The 14052-nt window shown below is 36.6% G+C and overlaps 1 protein-coding gene across 2 annotated transcripts in view; it reads right to left on the bottom strand.

Annotated features, from left to right (window-relative positions):
* Nucleotides 1-12991, bottom strand: part of PPP1R1C (protein phosphatase 1 regulatory inhibitor subunit 1C) — a 116012-nt gene extending 103021 nt beyond the window's left edge. Inside the window, exons 1-2 of one of the 2 annotated variants that reach the window (XM_053597453.1) lie at nucleotides 12654-12991; nucleotides 11011-11071 (exon numbers count right to left, since the gene is read on the bottom strand). In XM_053597453.1, the coding sequence (XP_053453428.1) occupies nucleotides 11011-11071; nucleotides 12654-12734 (142 nt within the window). In that variant the 5' untranslated portion in view covers nucleotides 12735-12991. The remainder of the gene's footprint in view (nucleotides 1-11010; nucleotides 11072-12653) is intronic. The other variant, XM_053597454.1, reaches the window with a different exon arrangement.
* Nucleotides 12992-14052: the final 1061 nt, after the last annotated feature.

Here is a 14052-nt window from a genome sequence, read left to right as displayed (position 1 = left end):
ACTTTGTCCAGCCTATACCTGGTTGACCTGAAATCCTTATACATTTTGAAAAATTATTTTGAACAGAAAGTTTCCTACTGCAAATAAACAAGTTTCTCATATTCTGCGTTCTGAGCCCTCAGCCAACAGTAAAGGAGGAAATAAAGTGGTAATATTAACCGTAATCCAACGTAATGATTTTCCTTTCCTCTGTTCATTTATTTCCTGTCAACTAAGTCTCATCCGTAGTGCAATTGTCAACAAATTGTGTAATAAAGATCCTATAGACTGTGGAGGAAATGACTTATTTACAGGAAGAAATGAGAATCATGTGTAGATTATGATGAAATATATGAGCTCTTCATGAGATGACCCCATGTGCCTTAACTAATTAAAAGCTAGGACAGGTAAATTATAAGATAAATTCGAGCCACAGTTTACCACGCATTATACAATTACGTCTGCCAGAAGCCTGTCCGCACACAAACCAGGCGGGGGCAAGAACAAGCCTAGCATCAACGCTGTTGCTGCATGTGTTACCTCATACGGTCATGGCAACATAACCGATGTTGGTGTTACCGTGCTCTCGACTTCATAGAGGGGGAAATAAAGACTCAGAGATTTACAGTCAGGCCATGATTTAAATCCACGTAGCACTACACAAAACCATGTCCCAGTTTTAAAGTCACAGAAAACCAGTTTGGGAAGTTACTGTGCAGTCTTGGAATAAAGCAGGAAGTGTCATAGACAGACACAGCCACAGTCACACGGATATGGAGACAGGTTCAACTAGAAGAACAGAATCAACCTAAAAGACACTGATTAAACGTGAGAGGCTAGGAAGAGAGCCAGGAGTGAGAGGTGATTTCAAGGCTGCGCGGTTTAGCAATTAGAAGAATGGGTATAAAATTCACAGAAATGCTGAAGTCAAGACTTGAAAAATTCTTTCCAAAGAGGGAAGTCAGACATTGCCTTGGAGATGGCAGGAAGAGCCCACTTTGTGTAACCAATTGTCACACTTCCGTGTCCACGAATCATGAAAATAGCTATATCGAAACCTCAAATGAGAAGATAATCGTAAAGCAGTGCTAAGAATAAATGCGCCTCATTTTTTGAAAAACACTTCTTACCTTTTAAAAATAATTTAATAAATCTCACTATTTGACTCTATGCCAGTGATTTCCATGTTTATGTCTAAGGTTTTTTAAAAAAATGATTAGTTCTTAATCTATTGATTTTTGTTTTCAAAGGATTAGAATCAAAAACGTTTTTATTAATGTAGTCCATCTAAAACTTCAGTTTTCAAAGTTTTTCTAGATTCTTTGGCAGGTCCAGGCTCTCTTGTAAGTCAAATCACTGAGTGGGTATGGATTTTATTACATGGTGAAATAGCCTATATCAGCGGTTCTCAACCTATGGGTCACGGCCCACAGGAACTGTATTAAAGGACCATGGCATTAGGAAGGTTGAGAACCACTGGCCTATACGGTTTTACAAATAGTTGGATTTCAACTTGTGTATGCATGTGTGCTTGTGTTCATGGGCATACCTATCTGTGTATGTGTTTTCTAATAATCTGTTCTTTATCGTCAGACACGGAAAAAATAAAGTGAGGTATCAATGAGGCAAATTATCTAAAAACTGGATTACAAACTAACTGTTCTCATTCTTTTATTTTGTACATTCAGTTCTGTTTTTATAAGCAGGCCAATATATACTTATAGAGTGTTATTCTGAAAATTGTTTCCCATAATGTTGAAAAATTATTCTCAGAAGATTTTAAAAAGGAAAGATTATAAATTCCCTACGTCTTTTTCAATGCACTTGGTACTTTTTTCATAGCGTCATTGCAAAGGTTGAATGGTCATTGTCCTCTAACCAGACTGTCCATCTATCTCCGGGATGATGCAGATTTGGGCAATTTTTTCCACAAGTAGCTTTGTGAAGCGCTCTAACTGTCACTGTATCAAATTACTCTAAATGACATAAAGTCATTGAGTTCAATTCAAAGATAACATTTCACCCATACCACAGAGAAGACACAGAGATGTAGATGTCACATTTCCAGACAGAACACAGACAAGGCCAGGACAGCACACAGCCCGGGTGGGAGGCGGTGAACTCAGCTCCCTCTTCTCCGCAGCTGGGACAAGCTTCAGGAGCTGCCTCTCCCACATCTCTGGTTTCACAGATCCTTTCTGAACCCCAGCTGGACTACTTTTCTAAGCTGTCAAGGACAATGTGTTGTTTGTCCTTGTATTTTAAAATTAATAGCCACAACTTAAAAATGGGAAGATTTCAGGTAGCATGGAAACTGATTTAGGGAGGTATATTCCAGCATCTCTAAAATCTTACCATGTAGTCCCCCCCCGCCTTCTACAGTGTTTTTAAAATTTCCTTTGTAGTTTTATCCATTTGTGAAGGCCTTTAATAAAGATTGCATTCTCCAAGCAACTACAGTCCCTTCACAACCTGCTGTCCTACTCACAGCCTAGGCTCCCATTCATGTAACCTCCCGGGGCTCCGGCAGCATTTCAGTTTAAGCCCTGGGTAAATTCTGCTACTAAATTGTGTCTGGACTGCTGGAACAGGATCAGATTACTGCTCAGAAGAAGTTATGTCTAAAAAATGGTGGGAGAAAGGACGGAAAATCCCAAGGCTTGAAGGCTTGTTCCTAAGCAATTCCAAAAGAAAGAAATTTGAAAATAATTCCTTTCCATCAATTCCACAGCTTGGTTCGATTTTCTGTTAGAGGTCCACTAATTTACAGTTGTCTGGACTATTACTATCAACTAGAAGCAATTAGAAAGAGCTGTTAGTAACTTTTTAAACTTAAAATTTGAAACTGAATGTCCAGTTAAGCTTCCCAGGACAAGTGACAATGTCATCTGTGTCTATGACAATGCAGACACAAAAATGGGGATCTATTTAGTCAGTGAACTCAGACTGGCCTTCTTTCAAATGAATATCCTATTTTTAGTGAAATGTGAAGCTATGGAGGGGGTGGGGGGTAGAAGAAGCATTTTGGAGCCACCTGAGTTCAGTTTCCTCACTGACTGGGTGTTAGGAGGATGAGCCAATTTCCTGGGGCAACTCAGGCAGTAAGCAGCCAGGCAAGATTCATATCCAGGCCTGAGTGATTCCAGAGCTCTACCACTAAGTACGACATGTCCACCTCTCCAAAAATAATTGCTGTTTGTCAAGAACCTAGTCTCTGTGCTGGAATTTACAACACTACAATCAATTCTTAAAAAGTCTTGTGACAGACATTTCTGTACTGAACAGAAGTATATTTTGTGGTATTTTTCCATATACTAATAGTATTACTATCAAAATACACATTGAATGATAAGTATGTCCCAGGTAAATTTTTTCATGATGATAGGGATGGTGACTTATCTGCTTTATTCCCTAGAATAGTAACACTGTGCCTTAATCAGAGTAAGTGCTCCAAGTTTGACAGATAAACTTTGGATTTGAGGAATTTTTTTATTCATTTAAATTTAATAGCTCACGGGCATTTAACATCCATTCTACTAACAGTCTGGGATATGAAGTAAAATTTTATCTCTGACCCTAATCCTTAAAAGCTTAAAGCCAAAAGATCAAAATTAGTCACACAAATGCTTTATAGAATAGTGAGTATAATGAACAACTACCTCTGGACTTTGGCTAGAATTAATTTTACTATGGTTTCAGCAGCCTGGATTTTTATTACATCTGTACATGGTACATCCAGATATATCATATGTTCATAGAGGATTTAGAATAAGGACTCAATAAATATTTACTGAATCGAATGGAATGTATTAAACCAATAAGTAGCTTTAGAGGTAGAAGGTAAGAGAAGAGACTCAGGATAACATAGCCAGTCATGGGTCAGATCCATCAGGGAAAGCTTTAGAGATTTAAGTGAGTGTTGTGCTACAATTATTTAAAAAAGAGAAATTGGTGGGAAAGATGGAGAGTAATTTATGCAAATGGACCAGTCTAGACAAACTCTTCAGAGCTGACATAAGAGAACCAAAGAAAGAAAAGTTACCCAGAATATAGCATCGGGATAACACATGAAAAGAAGCAAGAACAAATGAAGTAGAATCAAAAGTGAGCAATCACAGAGTTTGACAGAAATCTCTAAAAGATAATTATACTCAATATTCAACCTGTCAGAAGAAAGTCTCACAAGCTGTTAAAATATGAATTTCATTTTTGGTAAAGCGTAAGTCTGCCACACATACGTCTATTGTTTATAATAGTTTTTTTCATAACCATATAAAAAGCCTCAGCATCAGTACATTGCTTACATTAAGAGAATTCTAACGAACTCATATTCTGTGAAAATTATATTTGCAAACAGGACATGTTCTGTTGAACCAGTACCACAGTATAGGTTACATAACAGTTTCACAATTGTATTCTGCTGTTGTATTAGGAGGTATTATAGATCTTTTATCTTAACAAGTAGTTCTTTCTCTGGGACACTGTTTACCACAGCCTAACACAGGATTAGAAAAGGGCTGGGCCATCATTTAATAAGAAATGCAGGTTTTAGGAGAATTTAAGATTTTTTCAGCATTAAGAGTATTGAGGCGAGGTAATGAAGTGTCTTCTGTGACTACTTGGTAGCAGGCACGGTGTTAGGCATTTTCTCATACTTCAATTGCCTACTTAAGAAAGAGAGAAACAGAGCCCAAAGAGTTTAGGTTCACGCCCAGAGTGTCACCACCACTAATTGACAGAGATAGAATTCAAGGCCAGGTCTCCTTCCAAAGTCAGTACATCACGTCGAAGTACTGCTCAAATATTTCATGTGCTGTATCTCTCACAAGTAGGGAAACAGAGACGAAGAAAAATAAAATGAATTGACCCCACCATCATTCTGTCATATTTTGTAAGCTACTTCAAATTTTTTTAATTTTGTACAATATGAATGGAATATGCTATCATGCAAACTGAATAAAAATCATCATCTTGCCAAAATAAAGTGGAAATATTTTACAATTTCATAATTTGCCATCTCATTTGTCTTTCACTTAATTTGAAGATTATACTAGTGGCTTTCAACACTTACAATATAGTAAACCTTGTCATTATGAGGAATTAGAACTTCATCTTTGGCTCGCAATTATTCCAGTTGATTGGGCTATTTGGATGCACGGACTGAATAGTTTGAAAAAAAAGTCAATTGATCGTACAGTATATGTATCACTGAAAGCCATGTGTACCATTTGCCTTTGAATCATTCAACATGGTTTGGCATTCAATAATTTATAAAGTGCTGAGAAAAATAGAGTTTTCTGACAATTACGTAGAAATTAATCCTAGGTAACATTTGAATGGCCTTCAAACATTGGAATGTTCTTTGCTTTATACTGTCACTAATACTGATAAAGCAAAATAAATGTTAAACAATCTTGTTTAACATCTAGGATTTGGGATTAGAACAAATTACTACTATGTTCCTAAAGAAGATGAGAAAACTTAAAATGCAACATAACTATAGGGACGATGGCCCAGTATAGCTTTTCTTTGGATATATTTGATTGGAGGTCTCTGGGGAGGGATGACAGGCACCTCCAACTCTGTGCCTGACAATGTCTTATCCATCATTAAAAGGTCTAGAAAAATTCTCATTATGATCCCTGGAGGTTCCATGCAAGGTGCCAGACTGATTTTTGTCCACACAATCATTCATTTTAGAACAAAAGATTTCCATGAAAAGAGATTTTGTGCACATGAACACTCTGATGCTGAAAATAAATTCCCACTTTCATTTTGTTGATCCTGCAAAACCTCCCCTTATTTGGATAAGTAGAACATCATCAGAAATTTCTGGAGGCCCTTTGTCTTTTGAGCAACTCAGGCTAAGTCTAGCATTATTTTCTAGCTGTCATTCAATGGGTCAGGATTCTAAATCCAGACACTTAAAAATCTCATTAGTTGGCTTGGTGCCCATAGCACAGTGGTTACGCGCCAGCCACATGCCCCAAGGCTGATAGTTTGAGCCCAGATGAGGCCAGCTAAATAACGATGACAACTGCAACAAAAAAATAGCCAGGCATTGTGCAGACACCTGTAGTCGCAGCTACTTGAGAGGCTGAGGCAGGAGACTCGCTTAAGCCCAGGAGTTTGAGATTGCTACGAGCTGTGACGCCACAGCACTCTACCGAGGGTGACATAGTAAGACTATGTCTCAAAAAAAAAAAAAAAAAAAAAATCTCATTATTTAACTTCATTTGAGAGTCCTGAAATGCAGCCCGTCTTTAGAAAGTCATATGCTATAGAAAGAATGGACTGTGGCTTTTTTTCCAGTTCCTGAAGCCAAATAGCCCAAGCAATTAGAAATCTAAGTTCCCTCTAGTGACTAGACTTTCTATCAAGTTTGAAAAGTAGACAGTAACATGTAATTCATATATGCTGTGTGTCTCATATTAGCTATTTTTTAGGATCCTAAGACACATGAGAATAACCTTTGTTTTTATTTCTAATTTCTAAGAATATTTCGAGTGAAAAGAATCAAAATGAAAGTAGATAGCCACAAAATTTGGCTGATAAGAAGTTCAACAGCTATTCCAAAAACATCCTATTTAACATCATGTCTCCAGTCCCACTTTTTTTTATGTGTAACAAGCTCTTACACGACACTAAATCTTCACTTAGTTCCGGGTCTCCTACAGTGCACTCATGTTTAATAGGCATCAAGTCCATTAAATATAATTGTAAGTATATTGTCTCTACTTAACAGTAAATGGAAAAGAATGGATGCCACATACTTTAATATTCAGAAGGCCTGGTGTAGGAGGGCTTTTTGCCGGAAGACTGTGTCCAGCCTTGGGCTCTAAAGACAGAGACATAGGGAAGGTTTGGATAGAGTTCATGAAGGCCCATAGGTATATTAGAGCATTCAATTCAGAAAAGAAGATAATAAATAATTCTTTTATGTATTTTAAAAGGTGAGAAAATGTACTTTTATAGAAGAGACTATAAATGAAGAGTTATTTTAAAATAAAGTTGAGAATGTATCAATATTATCAAGTTTGGTACAAGAAGCTGTATTTTCTAAAACCTAAAATGATCAGATCTGGAATTGAAAACCAGGAGTAATTATGATTTCTATGCCTCTTTTCTAAGGTATGTAAAATGCAGTAAGTTTCAGGGACGTGGGTTGGTTTACGTACGCTTTTCATATATTACCAACGTATAGTTTAGATTAGATATTTTCTACAACTCTTTTCTAACACTAGACTTCAGCCAAATACGCAGTCTTCTCATACATCTACTCAAAGACAAGTGATGTTAAAGTAAATCTATAAATGTAACAGCACAAATTACAGAAAGTGACTTTGGCATTTATTTTTAGATAGAGCGGATTTATAAATAGGTATCTCTCCAGATAAAAATACAGGAATCAAACTAGTTAACTATAGATTATATAAGAATAAAAGCAAACAGCACACAGTACAGGAACAGACAATGATGCTCTACTGCACAACTTTCTAGAGCTTATCATAAGTAATTCCTTAATCTCAGAAGAGGAACACAGAAAATGCAGAAAGAAAAGCAATTTGTGGGTGGCGCCTGTGGCTTAAAGGAGTAGGGCACGGCCCCATATACCGGAGGTGGTGGGTTCAAACCCAGTCCCAGCCAAAAAAAAAAAAAAGAAAGAAAAGCAATTTGCTAAAAAGGTTGCTCACCAGTAGCCCCAGAAAACATTAGAAAAAGGTGAAATTTGTCCCTGGTGATTTCTTACACCCTTATTTTTGGCTTCCAATATCTTTTCACTGCCACCTGGCTGTTCAGAGTTGTTCCTGGAAGCAAATGCATTGTTTTTGCCTTTTCTATGGTAAAGACATACCCTTTGCTATTAAATTGTCCCTGAGCTGAGGCCCTCAATTAAAAATTTTTAGTTCCATTTCCCATTAATTTGAGTTAAATTGATATACTAATTCATGCCTCATGGTGATATAACTTTAGTTTCCACGATGCTTCTACTGCTGAGAATTCTACCCTGTTTCCCCAAAAATAAGACATCCTCCGAAAATAAGACCCACTTACAGGAAAGATAAGACGTCCCCTGAAAATAAGACCTAGCGCATCTTTGGGAGCATACCTTAAAATAAGACACTGTCTTATTTTCAGGGAAACAGGGTAGATCTTTTGTTATAAAGAGACTGGGAGGACATTTTGTCACCCCTGGAATCCAGCCAATTAGGTGCCTACCTCATCTCTGTGTTTTTAACCTAGCAAACAAACAAAAACATCTGCAGTTACGTGCTGAATTATCTTTCTATTCTATTTCTTCTCTACCAATTAAAAACAGAATGCATATGTATGTAATCTAAAATTAAATCATTTTTAAATGCTCTTTTATAATTGACTATTTCTGGAAACTCCTGAAAATGTTAACAAAAAGTAAGCTGTGTCTAATTTGCTTAACAATAATTGCAATATACCTATCTCGTTGTATAAATTGAAAGGGTCTATTATGTTTCTATAATGGAGAATTTAATATTTTTGCTTTATTAATTGACAATAAAGAAAGATGTGCAAAGATTTGAATTTTAAACATCAATGACAGGTAATTCTTAGAACACACAATTATTTTCTTGGTAATTTCAGTGAATTGAAAAGAGTTGTTTAGTTTTACCAGAATTTAAAGTTTTACCCAATTTTTGCTTATCAACGAACACATTGCCTTTGAGGGTCAGAAGAAGCAGTTGCTTTAAAAAAGGTTATTTAACACTTATGAGTTCTTTTGTTGTTGTTATTTATTTTGTTGTGTGATAGTATTCAGATAATGTTTAGAATAAACATTCACTGCAGCTGAAACTATGAAGATTCTTTCACTTTTGTTATACCTTCATTCTTAAACATCATATTTAAAGATTGCATTCCAGAACACACCAGTTAATGACACTAATGTTTGTTGCACTTTGCAATTTTTACAGTGTGTTCATGTTAACTCTTTTGATCGTGACAACCACTCTGTGAGATAGAAAGGGTTACCATGACACTAGATTATTTTTCTGAAAAACTGCAAGTTCTTAGGGTTTTTGATGCAAGAACTCAGGACTAGTCCAAACCTTGGGTTGCCACAGACTCTGATGTAAGGCTGGCCAGTCCTCTGTAAGCTATACTCGCTTCCACAAAAAAGGAAGATGACGTTACTAAGATGACTGACTTCTGGGAGATGCCACCTGCGTGTGATTTGTTTTCAATGGTGCTAAACACACAAAGAGAAGGACGTGGCTAATCAGGGAAATAAGGCAGTGCCTTCTGGTAATTGGGAAGTAAGAAAAAATGTTTCTAGAGAAAAACTAAATCTGGATCCCAGAGATAATTTAAAACGCCTAAACTACTAAGCTAAGTGGTCTAGAGAAAGGATTTATTGAAAGTTTGGGTTGTTTGTTTATAGGGCCTGAATATCTGGTCACATTTATGAAACCTTCACAAACAGAAATTTTCAGGGACAGTGTTAGCACAACTACTGAGTTTGCCTTTGAACTCTGTCACTTCTAGTGGAATAAATTCACACACACAAAAAATTTTTACTTCTTTGATACACCCTTTACTCATCTGTAAAATGGCACACATTTGGCACTTCAAAAACAATAGTTACTATTTTGAGGGTTCAAGTGAGAGCCACAAAGGTCACTGATGTGACTTCACCACGTTCGCACAGTGATGCCTGCAGAATGCTGACAGCTGCTCTCTAGAAGGCAGAAAGGACATCTAGATGTCAAGATGGGCAGCACTGTTCAAGGTTGGCAGAGGGGAGAAAATTTTAGTGCATTGTAGGAACGCCTGTGCTGTGAGCCAGGCAGTGCTGGAAAATTGATATATGATCACCTCCAAACTGAGAAGACTGCCCCATTATGTTCGTTTACTTATATTTATGAGTAAACTTTAATGTAAGTACATACACTTGTGCCTCTTTTTCGAACAGATATAAGTTAACATTTATTGAGGCAGTATGTTTGAAATGATTTTTAAATGCTATATCCCTTTAAAGATACAGGATCAAATTGTAGTTCTTTGTTTTCAACAGGAACAAATTAGGTTACTTTTTCCCTATCAGCTGAAAATGTCCCTGCATTTGGGCTCAATGATGAATATTCTGTTGGAATTTTACTTCCTTTTAATGAGTTACTCTAATTAGAAAGGAATCTTAAAAAGTCAAGGACTATTTCACCCTGGTATTCTTAAAATAAATCATTCATTATAACCTATTATTAGACATCTTATGTTTCTACTATTTAAACACTTTTTGTCCACCCATTGTGTTTATACCTGAAAAAAAAACCCAACACCAAGTTCTGCCTGGTTAAAAATTAATGTCATGAACTTTGCTATCCTACCTGTGTTTTTAGAGGGAATGCTTAATGTGAGACTAAAATCAATCCACTCAGTAAGTAAATAATGTTTCTGCATTACAGATCATGGTCCTTTATCAGGAATAATAATGCTGTTTTACTTTTTACAGGAAATGGAAAACAAAACCTCAACAAATGGATGCAACTATTCAGAATGGCTCTCAAATGGGAAGTGCAAAAAATTGATCTGGTTACTCGTCAATTGCATTATTCAGAGATGACATCAGTAACAAAGCTATAGCCAACACTGGGTCATTCCCACCCTGTAAAAACCTTTCAGAAATACAAAACCTATTCCTTAAAGACATAAGCATTTTTAGGGCTGTAATTTGAATTGAAACCTAATTACACAACTTTCTGCCAGCCTCGGTAATAAACCTTGAACCAGATTCCACACAAACACCTGTACACATGACTGCCGATGCTAACAAAACATTCCAGAGCATATAATCATTCTACAAGAAAAGCAGGCTGATGGTTGAGACAGTGTATATAATGCATATTTTTTGGTTGTTTATGATCCATTTTATAAATGATCTGTTACAGCCTTGTTTAATGAAACCCTGAATTGAAACCTTTTGGTAATGACATGCTCTTTAATGTTCTTAAAACAGTTATATGCCGTTCTGTCAGTGTGAAAGACACCATGCTTCCTTACCTGGGGGGTTTTGTTCATTGAGAATCACAAGGGACGCTGGTGTAGGTCTTCTTTTCCTGATCTGTGGACAAGAAAGGACCAGCTGGTGTCAGTGAGAATCCAACGTTGCCCGGGGTACCTACAGCTTGCAAGTATCTCATCCTCATTTTTTCCCAACATACAAAAATGATCCTCTGGAGAGCACACAGTAGGTGCTCGCTGATTTTATTTTGGAATAATAGAAAACTAGACAGTAGAATTGTCAGGTATAAGTATCACATTCTTTGACCTAAAAGCTACATTTCCACAAAAAAGAAATAATTGTATATACTCAAACGATGTCGCGGAAAATGGACATCTAGGGACGGCATGAGGATGATTCGTTAATGCTAATGGTTTCCTTGGAGCCTCATGATATTGGTGCTTTCAAGATCCATCATCCTTATTCATAAACAGGATAAGAAGAGCTTGGATTTCTAAATTTCCGTTAATATTATTAGCTTTTAAAAATTTTCTAGTACAATATTTAGAGCAAAACAGCAAATAGTGAATATGGATCTTATGAGAATACATAATTCATTAAAAACTAAAAAGTTTGGGTTTGTTTGCTTATATATAGAAATATTATTATAATTTCTTGATTATGATATCCCTTATTTCTTGTATTTCCCTATATTCATTCATAGGTAAATTTCTAAACTATGTATCATCAGAATGGAGAATAAAATTTACCAATGACATCCTCTCTGATGACATACAAGCTAGAAGCAATGCCCCATTCAGCCTAGATACATGTTCAAGGTTACGGTTATGTGGCCTGAGGGTGGATCTACCTCAGCTTGCCAAAACAGTCTAAAAGGTTATGAGTCTCAGGTTCAATAATTATTTCTAAGACCTTTATGAAATATTTGGAGAAGAATTCAGAAATAATTTAGGTTTTAGGAAATTAATAAATTAAATGATGTTCCCATAAATTTCTTCATTTTGCCTCCAGTGTAGTTTTATCACAAGAGATTTTTTTAAGAGATGCCATTGCATCAGGTGTTTAAATAAATCTATATATGAAATGTGCAGATGTGAACCTGTGTTAGATATGAGAAAAAGCCAAGAAATGTTAAAATACTATTTGTAATGTCTGAATAAAGCTAAATCATACATATATCTACAAATCACATATTACATATAATTACTAGTTCAGATCCACAATGAAAAACATATTCAAATAAAATATTAGGCCTATAATCTGAAATTATTCTAAGATTAATGTTTTTATTATTAAAACAATCATTTTATTTTATAAATAATGAAATAAAATGTTGCTAATTTGGAGAGCTTTCTTTAAAGGTGCTTTCAATGTTGAACCTGCCATTTGAATGAGCAAAACCAAACAGATTTATGAATACAGAGTTATGAATTGCTAATATACCCATTTTTCCCTAATGGGTGCTAATTCTGTATCAAAGGAAGTGCTGCATTTTAGCCAGTAATTTCCCCAATGCAACTCAAATATAAGTATCTGTAGAAATCAATTTATTTCTGATTCACATAACCTAGATGTCACAAAGTTAGGTGAATCCAAGAAGTAAAATCTTTTCAATTCATAACAAGAATGCCTGGCAATATTACCTTAGGACAGGAGTTGTTCCCCACCCTATTTCACTCACCTGCTCTGCTGCTTCAGGTGCAATCTGACTCTGGAATAAAGGCACAGCAAACTGTATCTTTTTGGGACTGTTGGGCTCCATGATGATGATGAGAATTGGTCAGAGAGATGAAGAGCTCAGAAAGACTAACCCCCAGCGGTGTCCGGGATGTGTTTCCTCACACACACTCCACTAAGCTACACAGAGTGCTTTGTAATAAATAGCTGTAATTCCAGAGCGAGCAAGTGAAGATGTGAGGGTTGAGGAACTCCCTTCTTCAACATCCACAGTGAAGCCTGGCTGGTCTGTTCCCCTACCAATCCCTGGGATACTCTCAGCACAATACAGAAAGGAACTATAAGCTAATTGTGATCCTCTTTACTAATACACATGCCAAGCATTCGCTCAGCAGCTAATTGAAAATGCAATGCTAGCCTTGAAGGACCCGCTGCCCTGGGATTTGAAAAAGAGGCTCTATCCACTGTACATTACCAACGGCTGCTCCAAAGTGCAATGTAAGCTCCCTCTGAGTATTGCAGGGATGGGCCATTCATTATTGATGAACATCAAACAGGAAGTTTTTAGAGTTGGGGGCTGGGTTTGGGTCTGGAATCATTTCATTTCTCTTGTAGCAACTTATAAGTCAGACACCTTCACAATTTCACACTTAGTCACCAAATAGATAAATGGCCATAGAGAGCAAGCCGCAACCAATAATATCAGCTGTATTTATGCTGTGACATCTTGTTAGTTTAGACTGATCATTGGAGGCAGAGCATCTGTGGTGAACTGAGGACAGTATTGCTCTGGAGCTGAGAAGATCTTTGTTTAAGCTCCATCTCCACCATTAACAATCTATACGGCTGCAGGCTCTGTCAAGGCCCCCATACCAATCAGAAAAACAACGGGGTTGGACTGATGACCTTTAAATTCCCACCCTGTTCCAAAGTTCTATAATTGTAGTTCACAGTTTTCAGTAGAATGGAAAGTATTGGACAGCTAAATTTAGCAAACAGCTTGGAAGTCACTGCTACTGAAATGACCTCTATCTCATTTCCCGGTGGAGCCAGTTACATCTGACTTGGAAGATTACAGAAATGACTGGAAAACATTAGTGGAAACCTAATGGTATTCAACACTGTGGCTTGCTGTCAATAGTGGGGATGTATGAAAAGATAAGGGCTTGATCTACAAAATAAAAGAAAAAAAGCCAAATTAAAAAAAAGCAAACAAATAAACATAAGAATTTTTTAAAAGGGAATAAAAGGGCAATCTTCAGAAGAATAGACTTCATCTAAACAGCGAGGGAATAAGAGAATTCTGGCCTCATGGCCACAAATGTCAAAGAGAGGACAGTAGCATATCCATGTGGCCTTTAGTCATTCGACTTTTTTATTTTTTCTTGAGGCCGAGTCTCACT

This window comes from Nycticebus coucang, chromosome 7 (genome assembly GCF_027406575.1).
Source record: "Nycticebus coucang isolate mNycCou1 chromosome 7, mNycCou1.pri, whole genome shotgun sequence".
NCBI lineage: Eukaryota > Metazoa > Chordata > Mammalia > Primates > Lorisidae > Nycticebus > Nycticebus coucang.
The sequence above is the reverse complement of the archived record's forward strand: the minus strand, read 5'-3'. Positions and strand labels throughout refer to the sequence as shown.